General features: G+C 41.8%; 1 protein-coding gene and 1 long non-coding RNA gene across 2 annotated transcripts; one reads left to right on the plus strand and one right to left on the minus strand.

Annotated features, from left to right (window-relative positions):
* Positions 1–1970: 1970 nt before the first annotated feature.
* LOC148879414 (disease resistance protein RPM1-like) lies at positions 1971–9765 on the minus strand. Its single transcript, XM_088974316.1, has 4 exons — positions 9520–9765; positions 7404–7654; positions 6798–7297; positions 1971–6716 (listed from the first exon to the last, which is right to left on the minus strand). Exons 1-4 carry the CDS (start codon positions 9763–9765, stop codon positions 4873–4875), a joined length of 2841 nt encoding a protein of 946 aa, XP_088830442.1. The 3' UTR covers positions 1971–4872.
* Positions 9766–14722: 4957 nt separating this feature from the next.
* Positions 14723–16157, plus strand: LOC148879415 (uncharacterized). The gene is made up of 2 exons (XR_016104223.1): positions 14723–14908; positions 15227–16157. It is a non-coding gene; the product is annotated as an uncharacterized LOC148879415 (long non-coding RNA).
* Positions 16158–16245: the final 88 nt, after the last annotated feature.

Raw genomic sequence — 16245 nt, forward strand, 5'->3', positions numbered from 1 at the left:
CGTATCGGACTGTATCGAAACTTTGAACCTTGATGTACTCCATGTAAATGATCTCCAACATCAACTGAAAAGAATGAACGAAACAGTCAATTTCATTGCATTCGCTTGACCACTACTACACTACTATAATGAATGGAATGATGAAACAGGATTCATATGGCTGATTCCATAGAGTTGGGACAAGGCTTAGATGATGATGATTCTCATTTACGTATCCAATCATGGATTTTTACCACCATGGAGAGGTTCGGGTGAAATCTCCATGCTTTCTTTCAACAAGTGAATTCTGAGCCATCTTCTTACGAGAAGCTTCTGTTTCAGTCCGATCTGGCAACTAGACAAGTCCCACACCCTAAGTCAAAATCATTAGGTGGAGCCGTAGAGGTGTAAATCGGGCTGGGCTACCAGCGGCCTGGCACAATTTTGGACCGGCCCGGCACGACAGTCTACGGGCCATGCCAGGACTGGCATGATGGTCCGTGCCATGCTGGGCCTGGGGTTTGAAATCCACGGGCTGGCCCAGCACGACACGATCAAGCGGGCCATGCACGACCCATATATACTATTTATATATTTATATATAAAATATAATATATTAATAAAATAAACAATTTTTTCAATTTTATTATACTAATTTATTTAATTATTGTATATATAAGCAATTGCATACATCAAAATTCATACAAAATTAAAATTTTAAGTTTTTTTTTTCAATTTTTTTAAATAAATAGGCAAAAATATCTTTGGCCCAGTTCATGGCCCAACTTGGGCCAAGGCTTGGCCACGGGCCGCTGACCCCCAAAAAATTTCACCGGGGAGGGTGCCACGGCCAATGGGCCAGCACGGCACAGCCCGCAATTTGCGTGGGCCGCCTGTGGGCTGTGCCGTGCCGGCCCGGCACGGCCCACTTTACACCTCTATCATTAGGGTGATAATTTCTTGAAAATCAAATCTAGTTCAGCTGTAGTAAGTTTCCAATCTTTTTTGTATGTGAAAGATCTATGTATATTTGTAATTATGAGAGGAGCAAAGGAAGCCCCTGTTCTAGACACTGACCTTGGCATCTTTCACAATGCCAGATATATATACATCATGCACTATAGATTGAGACAGAGATAATAGAAGTCCAAAAGCAGATTATGAAATTCTACTTTGTTCATGACAACATTTACTGGATAATGCTTATGTTAAAAAAAAAAAAAATCTGCTTATTTCTCTTCCACCATAAGCATCAACATATAACCTTTGATTAACCATATAGATATCCCACCCAGAGATGTCAGTAAAGGAAGTCATTAACAGGTGAAATATCCTTTTCCAAACCAAAATGATATAAGAAAAAAAGCCCAATACAGAGTATAAAAATTTAAAGAAACTTAAATGAAACAGAAAATCCTTGAAGCTAAAACTAAAAATATGCATATGAACAAAGAATTAAGACTATTTACCACATATTAACATTAAAATGCATTTGCACAAAATAATTGTAATTTTTGAAGATAATGAAATTCTTTTACCGAAAACCACATAAAATAGGTTTTTTTTTTCGGTAAACACAGAATATAGTAACCGCAACCAGAGAAAACAACAGAAACAGAGATATTAAAGGGGTCTAACCGAATCTTTCCTTACCAAACATAAAATAGATTATTAATGCACTGTAAACCATGAAATAGTATAAATAAACAGTTCTAAAATATCATTGGCATTTCATACCTATGATGCCCAGATACAGACATGGATACAAAAACAGATATAGGAAATGGAGAAATCCTGGACACAGATACTGGTACAGGTATCCCATGTAATATGCTTATACCATGCGTTTATATCTAGTTTTTGAAGCTAAAGGTCATTTCTCAAGAACTATGTATCGCCAAATTTAATTAAATTTCTAACATAATGCAGATATTTTTATAGTATAATTCATTAAAACAATTATCACATTAGAGTACATCTAGAAGTATCCGTGCAGTATCTGGTACATATCCAACAAGTATTAGCAATAAGTATTACATACAACAGTATGCTAGGCATGTAGAGTTATCTATCTATCTATCTATGTATATATATATATATTACAATATGAGTTGACAATTTTTTCAGTATCACTTTATACAAAAAATGCAAACTCTGGGAAAGTGGGAAAGAAGGATGAGTAAGAATCCATCTTCTCCCGATGAAATGGAGCTAAAAGAAATTTGCAGCCTGGATAGCCTCTCTCAACTTATCCAACCTCATAGAGTGGGAACATGGCTTGGTTATAGACCTGTCTTAATGTGATTAAGTGCCAACAAGGCCTAGGGATGAGCCTCCATTTTCATGATAAACAGCTACATTATTGGAAACTTACTGAGGAAGATAGCTGCAATAACTTAAGTTGGAGATGTCCAATCCCTGCTACAAGAGGTCTGGATCACTCTAAGCATACTCACAAATTCAACAATGGACATGGAAATTTCCTTGCAATTAACCATGCATGCAATGATGGAACTCAAGAAAAGTTAGCTTCAAAAACCAGGTCAACAATCCAACATCTTTTCTAAAATATCTGGTATCTTTTATTTTTTCCACCAGGTGTGATGAACAGAGCTACAGAATGAGTTTTACTATGATGTTAATCTAGTCTACCATAAAAGTTGTGAAGAAGCCAATTGTTTCATCCTGCCAACCAAGCATGCGGCCCCCAGGAGATGAAAGCAGATGTAAAGCCTTCTAAACTAGACTAGGCAAAGAAAATGAAAAAACAAGTGTTATAACATTTTTATGGCTCCAACAGAATTAACAATGAAGGAATTGATGATGTTTAGTTTCATTAGAAAATTCTGGATAGGGATATGCTTAGTTATCATTCCTAGGTAGTAAACCTTCATTTGGAAATTTTTGAGAAGACCAAACCAACTACTGCCAACAATTCCAGGGGCGATAGCCCAAATCAGATTCCAACCAGTTCTAGTGAACACTCTTGTAGTTGAGGTTGAATCATTTTAAAGTATCTATTGCTGACCCAATCAAGTAACAAACTGCCTCTACTAGTGACCACCATCAACTTGGTCTTCCTGGTTGCTTTCCTCCACTGTATGACACATAAGCCACTCTTCCTCCATCTTACTTTTTAGACAGCTCAAAGATGCCTTCCTGATACATGTATGAGTTCCTGCAACACAGATTTTATGGGATAAACCCTCCCTGAATAAGCCAGAGACCTGAATTTCCATCCTTCAAGAAGATACTGAATTAGGTCAAGATGAAACTGCAACCACTTTATGATACTTCACTGGATATAAAGGATTTCCCAAGTATTCAACATAAAGATCATATACAGAAAAGCCAAGAAAGGTTCAAAAGTTCATATGACAAATTTACTGTAGTTAACATTAAGGCATGACAATGGAAAATATGATGAAAATCACAGAAAAAGAGGTCATAGATTTTTAATGAGCTCTGGCAGAAACCATGTGTCTTTGAGTCAGCTGAATATTTCCAGCTTCAACATTTGGTAAGAACGCCAGAAAAAAAAGGGAAAAAAACATTTTCTTTGTGAACAGGAAAGACCCCAAGAACAATTTCAAACATATCCAGAGAATTTCCTTGACAGAACCCCCAATGGCATTGAAGTAGCCGACAGGGGACCATTAAAACAGAAAAGAATGTCGGGATGAGGCAATGTGTCATGCAACCATGCAGCAATAAAAAAATTCTGGTAGTTTTAATTTTGTGATATTTATTAACTGTATGGCTTGTGGTTTGCTTTTCTTAAAAGGCAATTTAATAGTCAGTTGAATGTTGGTCTCTAAAAGGGTCATTATCCAATGATGATCAGTCTTGGGATGGGTAGACTGGATACAAACACACACACAAAGTGGCAATTCTCAACTTGAACCCATATTCTCATGCTTATAAGCCTGAGGATTTACCATTGAACCAAGCAAGAACCCCTATTAAAAAGAACTCTCTTTAGATAAAGGAGTTGAGCTGGTTAAGAAAATCAGTATACATCAAAAAGCCAAAACCAATGACTACTTTATTCTTCATGTGATTTTTGAGAGAAAAAGAGAGTGATAGACAAAGTGGTGAATGATTGGGTACATGGAAAGCTACAATTTTGGAGATTGGGGTTTTGTAGATGAGAAAATAAAAATAGAAGCCTATGGATCTCACAAACAAATAGTACCAATAAGGTAACTAAGTTCCAAAGATACCAAGGAGCAAAATCTATACAAGAAGTTCAATAAATCATAAGAATATCCATCAAGAGAAATAACTGAAACACAAAGGATAAAAATAGTGAAAATGTTAGCTGAAAATAAACAGAGAAAGTTGTAAATTTTTGCATCTCAATGGAATGGGCACTTTCTTAAATGAGAGAGAAAAAAATAAAAATAAAAATAAAATAAAACAGGATATCATAACAAAAATAAAGGGCTTCTTGAGAACATCTATTATTGTTATTTTGCAACTATTCTTTCAATTAAAACAGAAGATAGAAAATAGAGAATATCAAAACAGCATCCCATGACCTACAGCTGGTGCACCAATATGTAAGAGTAACACTTCAAAATTATAAAAAAACAAATGAGTAGGTCATCCATACAGTAGGAATTACTCAAAATTAACAGATACTAAGACCCTAAAGTTTTCTGATGAAACACTAACAGAAGATTCAAACTTGTTCATTCTTGCAATGTGAAGAAACAATTAAGACTTGAAAAGAAATAGGAAGGCACTAAAGACTTACCCTCATTAATCTGTAGTAGCACTTGGGTTTTTCTTCTTAAGGTTCCTTGTCATGTCAACCAAATCTAATGTTTTCTTCAGTGACAACCATCCCATTGAATCGGTTTTCAATCATAGTTTTAGGAATATATTGGATCATCCAATAGTCTTCCCCACCAACCTTTGAATGAAATCCTCTGGCATCTCTGCTAAAATCAATGAACGAATAGTCTTGAGATGTTGAAAGCCATGGGGAAGCTTCTTTAACTTTGGACAGAAACCAATGACAACATGCCATAAGCATTGCAGCATACCCTCCTCTATTTCAGTGAACTCCTCCAAGTTGAGCATATCACTAATACATAACGATCTCAGTTTTGGAAATCCTACATCACCACTGCTGCTACTAATCCAACCCATCTGCCTCCCCTTGTAAGCAGTACTTAGCACAAGGATCTCTAGATTAGGCAGCTGTGATAGACTGAGCATTGGATCATCAGTTAACCTACTATCAAACAATTTAATTGTGTGAAGGTTATTGAGGGAGCATACCCACTGAGGTAAGCACTCCATAATCCCATCCAAAGATAACTTCTCAATATGAGGTGGAGGTGGTGACATCATTTCCAGATAAAGTACATCACCTTTAGTGTTGGAGCAAATTCTCAGGGACCGTAGGTGTTCCATCCTCCTAAGAGCAGCACATAATTCTGTACAATATTCTCTTCTTACTTCTACGATATATAATTTCCTAAGCCCATTTAAGTAGCCAAGTTGACTTACTAAGCTCTTATGAGCGTTGACCCCTGACAGTGTTTGCAGGTTAGATAATTCTCTATTGTTTGCTCCTATTGTAAATCTTCTCAATATATGGATTGTAAAAGTCCGATCACTGAGTTTCTCTCTGTTATTTGTCAAAAGAAGATGTCTCATTTGTGGAAACGTTGCTATTTGAATTTGAGGGGGGAAGCTTTCCACTTTTGTGTTCCGAAGATCCAAAGTTTGTAGGTTATGCAACTTTTGCAATGAAGATGGAAGCTGATGGATTTGAGTCCACCTCAAACCCAAATAGCGCAAGTGAATCAAATTGCCAATTTCACTTGGCAAATGCTCAATGTTAGTTTCTGACAAATCTAACAATCTCAAAGATTTAAGATTTAACAACATTTGACGCAAAGCAGAATATGAGACCTCTTTCACAGAAAATGTGAGGAAGGATCGAGGATTATTCTGTTCATGGTTGATTCTGTTATCCCATGTAAGGCTATTATCTGCAATCTTATTGTGAAATGCTATTCGTCGGTGACTCCCAACAAGTAACCCATTGCTTGGGTGGCTTGTGTAAACTACACCAAACTCTTCTTTCTTAAAAATTTGAATAGCCATTTCTCTCATGAGGTCATGTACTCTACATGCATTCAGCCCCACACGAAGTTTATCAATGTCAACTTGTAGTATTCTCCTATTAATGAGCTGAACAAGGTAATTTGCTGCAACTTCTTCTGGTGTCTTTCGAGGGTGGTCCTCAACAAAACCTTCAGCCACCCATAGACGAATCAATCTTGATGTCTTGATTCGGTAATCAACTGGAAAGAAGCCACAATAGAGGAAGCAGTATTTTTGAGGGGAGGGTAAATAATTATAGCTAGTAAGCAGGACAGCACTTAGTCTTTGAAGGTCTTGACTGTGATTCAATTCCCAGTCAAGATTCTTGAGAACATCGTCCCATACTGATGGATTAGTCCCTTTCTTTGACATGAGGCCTCCAATGGCCCCAAGGGCAAGTGGTAGACCATCACACTTTTTAACAATAGCTTCTCCAATTTCTTTCAAATGAGAAGGGAAACTTACAGAAAGGTTGTTATTCTTGAACTGTTTTCTATAAAAGAGATCCCTAGCCAAATTTGGGGGTAATTTCTGAAGTTTATGAACATAATTGGTCTCACCTGTAGGAGAAGCTACATCTTCCAACCGAGTCGTGAATATAACCTTGCATTTACCTTTACAGGGCAAAGCAATTTTTACTACTTCCCAAGCATTAACATCCCAAATATCATCAAGTACAAGGATGTAACTCTTACCTTGCAAATAGCCATAGATTGTCTGTTGCAACTTTTCTACAGCCATGGCTTCCATACCTTTAGGAGGTGCTTGCTTTCTGCTCTCATAGAATTCTTCCATCAAGCGTCTGAGGATTCCCCTCAATTCAAATGCTTGAGAAACAGAGACCCAAGCGCTACATTCAAAATGCCCCTTGATGTTATTGTAAACTTTCTTCACAAGTGTTGTCTTGCCTAAACCCCCCATGCCGACCACAGAAATTATTGACCTTTGATGGTTCTCATCAACTCCTTCTTTCAGCAACCAATTCTCTAGTTTCTCGACATCTTTGTCTATCCCTATGATATTAGCTTCTTCAACAAATGGAGAAGACAACCCATAATCTCCCCTTGTTTCTTCTTCATGATTCGAGCTATTTACTTTCCTCTTGAAGATTGTATTGCAATCTTCTCCTAGAGATGGCTTCGACTTCCCTCTTGATGCATTCAATCTCTGAGTGGAATTCACGGCAGAGTGCCATCTGCTTGTTGAAAGAAGGTATATAACATATATAAAACTTGATATCTAGACAACCCACATGTCTTCTCGTGAGTCTAGCCCTGAGGAGATCCATTCGGAGGAGGAACTCCTCCAGAACATCCTGGATTTTGTAAGCTTCATCTCTGACTTGTGCCACCCACTCGCTCACAACCTCTCCTCTCATACTTTTCTTCTCTGCATCTCTCAGGAAGGCCTTCATGGTTGAGAGCTCATCCTTGATGAACCTAATGTCATCTGTGGTCCGAACTTGGTGTTGACCGTCTGGGGCAACCGCTTTAAGAGAAATCTCTCCCAGTTTGGTAATAACAGAAACCAACAAAGCTTCGGCCATTCTAATCTGTACTGGATGTTAGAAGCCACAGAGTTTACAGACAATTTTTTTTGGCAAGTGACAATGTTTTGCCTTCTGGTTGACTTGGAGCTTTGATCATCGCATTTCCAATATCTCAATTAAAGGTTGTCTTTGCTTCAGAAATCATAATAGATTGCGCAAAGCGGTCAGTCTGCTTTGCTCTTACACCGTTGCATTGACCAAGGTGTAATGAATTTGAATACAGCCATCAGCCACACAAGACGCTACACAGCACTACAGCCGCACATCCAAGCGCAGATGTACGGAGACAGTACGCCCCACAACGCCTCACAGCACATTTCCGCCGTGTATTGGAAACATCTCTCGATGATAACATCGTCGGTTCTGATATATCATCGGAAGATGATGCGAATACACGGCGAGATGTACTGTGGGGCGTTGTGGGGCGGAGACGTGATCTCGCCCCATTGCCCCAAAGTCAAAGTTGGAGTGCTGGAGAATGCCCAAAATCTTCCCTCATAGCCTCAGCGTCTTAGCTAAAAAAAATAATAATAAATCATCCCCAGCGTGTACAAGTATGTATTTTCATTCCAACATTCCTACTATCCGGGCCCTGAAAGCTCCACGTCTGCCGTCTGGTTTCCAGGGGTCAAGTAGAGCCGGGTTGAGCTCAACCCTAAGTCCCTAACCCAACCCGAATTATTGACCCAAACCCTAAACCAACTTTGGGCTGGCTTGAGTTTATGTTGGGCTCGGGTCATTTTTGGGTTGGCCCGAGTTCTATACTTCCCTACCAAATGTACTTATTTGTTTTATAAAAAAGAATAAATTATATATTAGTGCCCTGTCCCTTGGTTCTGGTCTCATTTCGGTATTCGAATTTCAAGACTGCCAATTCAGTTTCCAAACTCTCAAAACATCCTATTTTAGTCCAAAATCATTACTCTCCATTAAGTGGCATAACCATCCAAATGCCTTGTTCTTTAGCTTAGTGTTGGGCAAGAAGCATCCTCCTTAGAGAAGACCTATGCAAAGCATTCTCAAGCCTCAACGTCCACGCGCTCATTGGCTGCCTCAGGTTGCGCAGGCTATTCGTTGCTGACTTGGACTTGGCCCTCAAACAGCTACACCCCCTAGGCTTGTCTCGTTGTCTTAGCCGCTAGATCGTCCCCAGACTGAGGCCTCAGGCCTCCAATAGGTTGACGCCGAAGTTTGATTGGAGCGCCAATACTTGAACCTTCGTGTCTTCGGTGCCCTCCAAGTAGGAAGTGACACTAAACTTGGCCATCTCGTCTTTGTAGGCCTCAGTGGTCTTCCACTCATCAACAACCTTAGCTAAGGCCTCTTGAGCCTTCTTCTTTTCCTTTTGGAGCTTCTCCCTGGTCTCCTTCGGTTTCCCTTCGGCCTCATTCAAAGAAGCCCGGAGAGCCTTCACCTACTCCCTCCTGGCCGAGACCTTGGCTTCCATCTCCTTCCTGTGGTCACGTTCCTCACACGTCGCTGCAATAGAGACCTCTCGGCTAGTTTATGCCTCGGCCAACTATCATTTCAGTTGGTCGATCTCCTCCTGGGAGGTCCTTAGCTACTAAAGAAGGACATCTACCTTGTCGCACAGACCAACAACGGTGGGAGACATCTGCAAGGGATAGACAATTGTGGGCAAGAAAGCAAAGTAAAGAAGAAACTTGACTAAGTATAAGGAATAGAAGCCTCACCTCAGCCAACCGATCCAACAACGTGTCTCGGACTCCTTGGATGGACACTTGGGTCCATGACTACAAGTCCCCTACTGGGAGCATCCCAGTCACCAGGGCTCGACTGACCCCCGAGCTACTAAGGGAATTGCCATCTCGGACGTTCTAGCTAGGGCATAAGATTTTGCATCTCACCAACAACGTCTCATTGTGGCGGTCGGAAGAGTGGGGCTCTAATTGCCAAGAGCACCCAACAGTGCCCTCAGCTTGGTAGTCCTTCACTGCTAGTCTCTTCCCCTTCAGAGGTTGGGGGGCCTCAGCAAGTCTCTTGGATATAGCCACCCTTCTCCTCTCGGCCTTGATGGGTGCCTTTGCCCGAGGCGGTTCTTTGGGGGTAGCCATCTCCTTTAGGGCAGGCCTCTTCGATGGCCCCTCGCCCATGGCTCTCTTGGTGGATTTGGCCACTTGCATGATGCAGTCTTTGATGTCGATGTAGACAGCCGACAACAAGAGTGACCATACAGAGGCGATCAGGGCTAAGGCCAGCCCACACCAAGGCTTCCTCCGCTACCAAGGGTTCGTCCCCGAATCCGGGTCATCACGTTAACCTCCTCATCATTATTATATGGTCGTATCCTCTCGGCCACAAGATTCAGCTCCCCCCAGTCATACCTGAAAAGGCCAACCCTCTGGACAGGACACAAAGATATGCTTCTTCTTTCCAATTGTGTATGGATGATAGGTTGTCCACTACTCTACCCCATCGGGCCTGAAAGTAGAATAAGCCGGCCCTAGCAGGATGCTTCCTCAAGGCAAACATGCATTGGAAGATGTTCATAGTGACGTAGACGCCTCGGAGGTGGGCCATCACCAACACAACTATAATGGTCCTAATAGCATTTGGTGCTAACTAATTGAGAGAGATTTTATAATAATTAAGAATCTCGGAGAGGAGCGGAGGAATGGGGAATCGAAGGCCAAAGTGGAGGTAGTACTCATGCACACACACTTCCCTCTCAGTTGGTTACCACAACCTGTCACCGACGCTAGGGACTCTAAGCCTATAGCCCCCAGGAATATGGTACATCTCAGCAAGAGCCCTCAGTTGCTCTTTGTTGAGTTCACTATCCAAATTGGAGCATGGATGATGCATCAACGTCACACCTCGGTTTTCATCCTCGGCTGCCTTCTCAGGGGTGCGGTCCTCGGCCTCTTCCGACTTAACCACCTCAAGGTTCGCCAAGGCCTTCCCTGTGGCATCGCCCCTTGGCCTCATAAAGCTAGTACTTTCATCAGGAGATTCCTCGCCTTGTCGGATACACTCAACGCCTCCAAGGGCAGTCCTCTCCCTTAGTACCTTAACTCGAGGGGAGCTCTTGGATTCATTGTTGGTATCCTCACTACTGGACGAGGTGGAACGGGGAGTGATGGTGTTAGTGAGGTCAGGAAGCTCATAGCACTTAGGGGACTGGGGTTTGAGTATGACATGGTTCTAGGAGAAGTCCTTTACCTAATGAGGAAAAAGGCTAAGGTTTTGGCTGGTTGGTGGCCGAGGTCTCTAGAGACTTAAGCAGAAGTAAGCAAATGGTAGGGAGATGCCTCAACCAACGACCCTATTTAAAGAAAAATGTACGGCTCAAATCACTTCAATCCAACGGTTGTGGAGGCATTGACCCGGCAGCCTGAATTGACACATGCCAGTTGGCATTGACCTCGGGAATATGAAATGGTGCCGAGTGAATTAGCCAGTCCACCCGCTAACCCCGAGTCAGGAGTGACCTAAAATAGGTGACCCACCACTTGTCGTGCGCATGATCGCAATCGATCAATGTCGACGCCTGTCTCACATACGAATTTTGCGACAACACCTATACAGAACATGGAAAATTAATGCGGATGCCTTACACCCGTGTCATGCATGGTCTCGTACCCTCAACTCGATACAATTCTCCAAAGAAGCAAGACACCAACAAGGGAACCGTTGCCATAGGATTACCTAGGGAAGCTCTCTACAGCCGAGGCCAATGCCTCCACACCACTATATGATGCCATCTTCAACTGAAACTAAGGCCTCCGCCAAATGCCTTCATTCTATGCTTCCACAAGGTACTATAATACTCTCTTTGGTCGAAGTTGAGGTCTCAACTCAACACACCAAATCGACCTCGACCATCATGGCCTCAAGAGTCGGGGGCAAGTGATATAGCCACACATGGCAAGACCCAAGATTGTGCCACGTGTTGAACGAGATCTTGGTCATCCATTCCCAACAACCTCCAACCACTCTATGGCAAGGTCAAGTATAAAAGGGGGTGCCTAGCTTAAGGTAAGGCTATCTTGCTCTTACTTGCTTTCTAGCTCTCTTGCTCTCAAGTGACATCTTCTGAGTCCTCGTCTCAAGCCTAGTCCAACCCTTCTCAAGCACTTGACTAACTTGATCGCTGGAGTCTTCGCCCTTGGGATAACACCACGGGCCTCTAACGTGTACTCTCTTGTTCTCAGGTTGGACACACCGGCCTTGGCTAAAGAAGCAAATTTACCTTGTTGCCCTTGGCCCCATCATTGGCAACAACAAAGGAAGAGGCGGAGAAATAGGGTTTCTAGCCACTCAAAAAGGGTATGGGGTGGGGTGAGGACAGGAAGAAATGGAAGGAGAGAGAGAGAGAGAGAGAGAGAGAGAGAGAGAGAGAGAGAGAGGGGGAGGGAGGAGAGAAGAAGAAGGAAAGGGGGAGAAGCAGAGAGGCAAAATAGCACAAGATAGAAGTCAGAGGGAATTTGGGGTAGAAACTTGTAGCCACTTAGAAAGGGTGTGGGGTGGGGTGAAGACAAGAAGAAATGAAAGGAGAGAGAGAGAGAGAGAGAGAGAGAGAGAGAGAGAGAGAGAGAGAGGGAGGGAGGGCAGAGAGGAGGAGGAAAGGGGGAGCAGCGAAGAGGGGAGTTGAGGGTAGAAACTTGAGCTGCATGTTTGGATAGTGTAATACGTGTAATATATTAGCCAGATCTCACACACTCACCATTTACTCATGTGGAGATTCCATTTACTGAATGCTAAAGGCAATCATGTATATATATATATATATATATATATATATTTATTTATTTATTTATTTATACTAGTGAACATGTACATGCATTTGCACATGACAATATCTCAAAGACAAAACTATTTACAATTCATGGACAGTTATAAGTGGGCAGTTTCTTAATTGTTATAAGTGGACAGTTTTTGAACAATTATAAGTGGGCAGTTTCTTAACTATTATAAATGGGCAGTTTTTAGAGTGAGAGTAAAGGACATATATGCCATTTTTATGCTGCTTGGATAAGGGGTAAAAATGTCTAATAAAAAGTCCAAAAAATGGAACTATTCGCTCTTTTATTAGTAGTATAGATATATATTCTTAAACTACCCTTAAGGTTTCAATATTGTCTTAAAGTACCCCTATTGCTTTTGACAATTGACTAGCTCTAGCTCGTTAGCATCTGTTAATATTTCGTCAAAATCTGTATACATTGACACAATGTGACGTATAATCTTTTTTTTCTAAAACCCAATATTACCCGTCTCTTTCCTCCCAATGGTAGCAACACCCTCCGCTTCTGGTCTCTCTCTCTTCTTTCTCTTCGTCCTTTCTTCCCCCTGTTCGTTTCATTCTCAAACTACCTATTCTTAGTCACGAAAAAGATTTTCGGCGACGACAACCCCTAAAAAGATTTCTGACGATGGGAGCAACCCCTGCAATGATAATTATGAGGCATTTTCCGAGGTCCGACTGTATTTGCCATCTCTCCATCGGGTACCTATTGTTTGCGAGTTGGTTGAAAGAGTTCCATGGCACGAGAAGAGAATTTATGTAGTGAGGATTGGAAAAATTTTAGCTGTTAGGGGCCAACAACCTATGCTGTTGAGAGAATTTTTGGGAATGTCACATTATCCTGAGAATGGATAAATTAATAATTACATCTTAATTTATTTTTTCTAAGAACTAAAGCATGGGTGTGAATAGGTGAACTTCCCAAAGCGTGCCCAGACCAGAGAAACTGTCTCAATAGAGGCCCCAACAGCGGGTTAACTTTGAGACAGTTTATGGGCTGGGCACGTTCTGGGCAGTTCACTACTCACGCCCATTCTTTGGTTTTTAATAAAAATAAATTAAGATGTAATTATTAATTTACCCATTCTCCGACGAGGATATGACGATGGCTGGCTTTTGAACCATGTAGAGGTTAAAGAGTGGACCATGAGTCTTAGTTAGGTGGTAGAGGTCTTCATGGAGACGGTCGGTGGTGATTGGTAAGGTAGGGGAAGTGCCCCATTATTAAGGGCCATCCCATAGGACTCGGTGGCGCATTTTGCTAGTTTTGCTAGTGGAAGGTGAGAAGGAGGAGAAGGGGTGAGCGGTAGAAAGCAGGGAGAGTTTCGCCGCTGAATTGTAGCGGCTAGAAGAAGACATGTCGGAGGTGGAAGAAGGAAAGAAAAGAGAGAGAGAAGAGAAGAGATGCCAGAGGTGGAAGAGTTGTCGCCGCTGAATTTTCGTCGCTTGAGACAAAGAAGACGACCCCGAGCAAGAGAAGGGGTTTTCATCGAAATGGTTTACTATTCTTGATTTTATTAACCAACCGGCCTCTACCATCGACGACAACGATGAACGTGATCTCGAGTAAGAGATATTGATTGAAGATAAAGGGGATGGCAACTGGTCTCTATCGTCTTTGCCGTCAATGACAACCGCCTTCCCATATTCTTACCATGGCAGACGACCAGGAGCTCGACTTCACCGTGCCTTAATGGGCACCTTATACCTATCACACATTCTCTTCGTAGATTCTCAAACCATTTCAGGCTAAATGCTAGTGCTGCTTACAAGTCCCGCAATTGCAACTAAGGTTTAACATTGGACCGGGGCCGGAGCCCGTGAACGAGCAAAGGTAGGGAGACCGATCAAACTGGGATTTCACAGCTAGGAGAGAGAGAGAGAGAATAGGCCGAGTTATTTGGTGCTATTTTTTAGTGTAAGGGAAAAATGACCTTTTAGTATATCTTCTTTATGATTTAACTATAATGACAATTGTTAAAAAGAAAGAGTAAAGATACTTTGACATACTGAAACAATAGGGTAGAGTTAGCCAATTTCTAAAACCTTAGATAATTTAAAAAATTTCTAAAACATTAGGATAATAAATTACCCTTATGGTTTATCTAATTGACTACAACAATCCTTATCATTTATCTAATTGACTAAATATATCTTTATTTTTTTGAAAATTGACTGTTGCTACCCTTGTTGTTTTTGACAATTGTATAGCTCTACCTCTCCCTAAAAGACCGTTTACACGTGACTTCACATGTATGATTTAATATTACATAATATCTAAAATACCCTCTGCATTCTCTCCTACTAACTCTGAGAATGTGGAGAAATGAGAAAGAAGGAGAGAGACCAGAGGCAGAAGGGGAAGTCTGAGAACGAAGAAAGACGGATATATCTGAAACCACCACCGAATTTCTTTGCTTCTCGGAAGAGGCAAGCAAGTCCCAATGGCGTTTATAAAGTGGACTTTTTTTGAGGAAGTCTTTCCACTGGTACTCCTAATCAGACCCTGTTCTTTGCACCTTGTATCCTCCAGGGACTTCCACCAGAATGAAAAGAACCATTCCTATCAAAGCCAATAAGGAGGAGAGAGATTTCTTGATGCCAAGAGGAGAGAAGTTTAGGTGGGAGACGATGAACAGTAGCTTCTCTCACCGACAACCTCCGCTCTCCACTTTTCCACCATCCACCAGCGGCAGTACACACTCCCGCATCAGATCTCTCTCTCTCTCTCTCTCTCTCTCTCTTTCTAGATCTAATGGTTGCTGCTTCTCTGGTCCTTCTCTACATGTTTTTCTCCTTTTTTGCAGGTCAAATTAAGTTGCGCCTGCAGAGGTCTGGAGGCCTTCTCCAGCTTCAATGTAGTTAGGCATCAACAGTCAGCGTTAATTTCCGCCTTTGCATCACTGGCAATCTTAGAGTTTTTTCTGTTACGACCCAAATACCCTCCAACGCCTCTACAGCACCAGCACTGGCAGCGTCAATTTCTGCCTTTGTCGAACCGGCAACCTCTCGTGACGCATTTACTAGTAAGGGAAATGGAGCTCGACCCCAATCCCAAATTAAAGTCAATTTGGGATCTTCGCCGAAGACAAATACGGATCTGGGATCTTTGCTCATTGGTCCCTTAGGTAATTGTGTGGGACGGGGGAGATAATATGAAGCAGCGGATGCAGGATGCAGCAAGATACATGGGTCAGAAGACATGGTAGAGGACAATTAAAATACTATCACTTCCATCAGGAAACATGGACATGGGATCTTCGCTCATTAACTCCATGAAACTCAAGCTCAGGAATTCATTTCTCTGCAATAAATCCCTTTAGACCGCTTTTGTGTTGCAGTAACCGTTGGTAGTGAGACCGCCTCTGTGTTGCAGTGACCGTCCATGGTGAGACTGCTTCTGTGCTGTAGCGACCATCAACCGTCACTGTTGGCGATAGCCGCGTTGATGGATGGCGTTCCCTCCTCTTTGGACTAATGGGCGGCGTTGAGTAACGAGAGACACAATTAGCGTAAAGTGTACTCTGAAAAGATTTAGACAATTGTTAGAAACAATAACAATAGAAATAGCCGATTTGATAAGAGTATACTTGGCCAATTAACTAAATCATAAGGATATTTTAAGAAATTTCCAAAACCTTAGGGCCAATTTTCAAAACTTGTACGGTGAGTCTAATAATGGTGAGCTGAACAGTCATTCTTTTTATATATATTGATTGATATATTAATGTTGGTGTTTAAGTTCCATGGTCTTGGCATCCTACACCACACTTGGCTGAAAACAACCTCAGCTCCAATCACAGACGCCGTGTAACGCAACGCATGA

The sequence above is a fragment of the Nelumbo lutea genome, chromosome 1, assembly GCF_056320005.1.
Source record: "Nelumbo lutea isolate HS-2025 chromosome 1, American lotus-T2T, whole genome shotgun sequence".
Taxonomy (NCBI): domain Eukaryota; kingdom Viridiplantae; phylum Streptophyta; class Magnoliopsida; order Proteales; family Nelumbonaceae; genus Nelumbo; species Nelumbo lutea.

Excerpts from the sequence above, each read along its gene's own strand:
- LOC148879414 (XM_088974316.1), bottom strand. The coding sequence starts at position 9,765 with ATGGGCGAGGGGCCATCGAAGAGGCCTGCCCTAAAGGAGATGGCTACC. Across the intron at positions 7,655-9,519 it reads GCCACAATGAGACGTTGTTG|ATTAGAATGGCCGAAGCTTT; the intron begins GTGAGATGCAAA and ends CATCCAGTACAG. Across the intron at positions 7,298-7,403 it reads ATCCAGGATGTTCTGGAGGA|ATGGCACTCTGCCGTGAATT; the intron begins GTTCCTCCTCCG and ends TTCAACAAGCAG.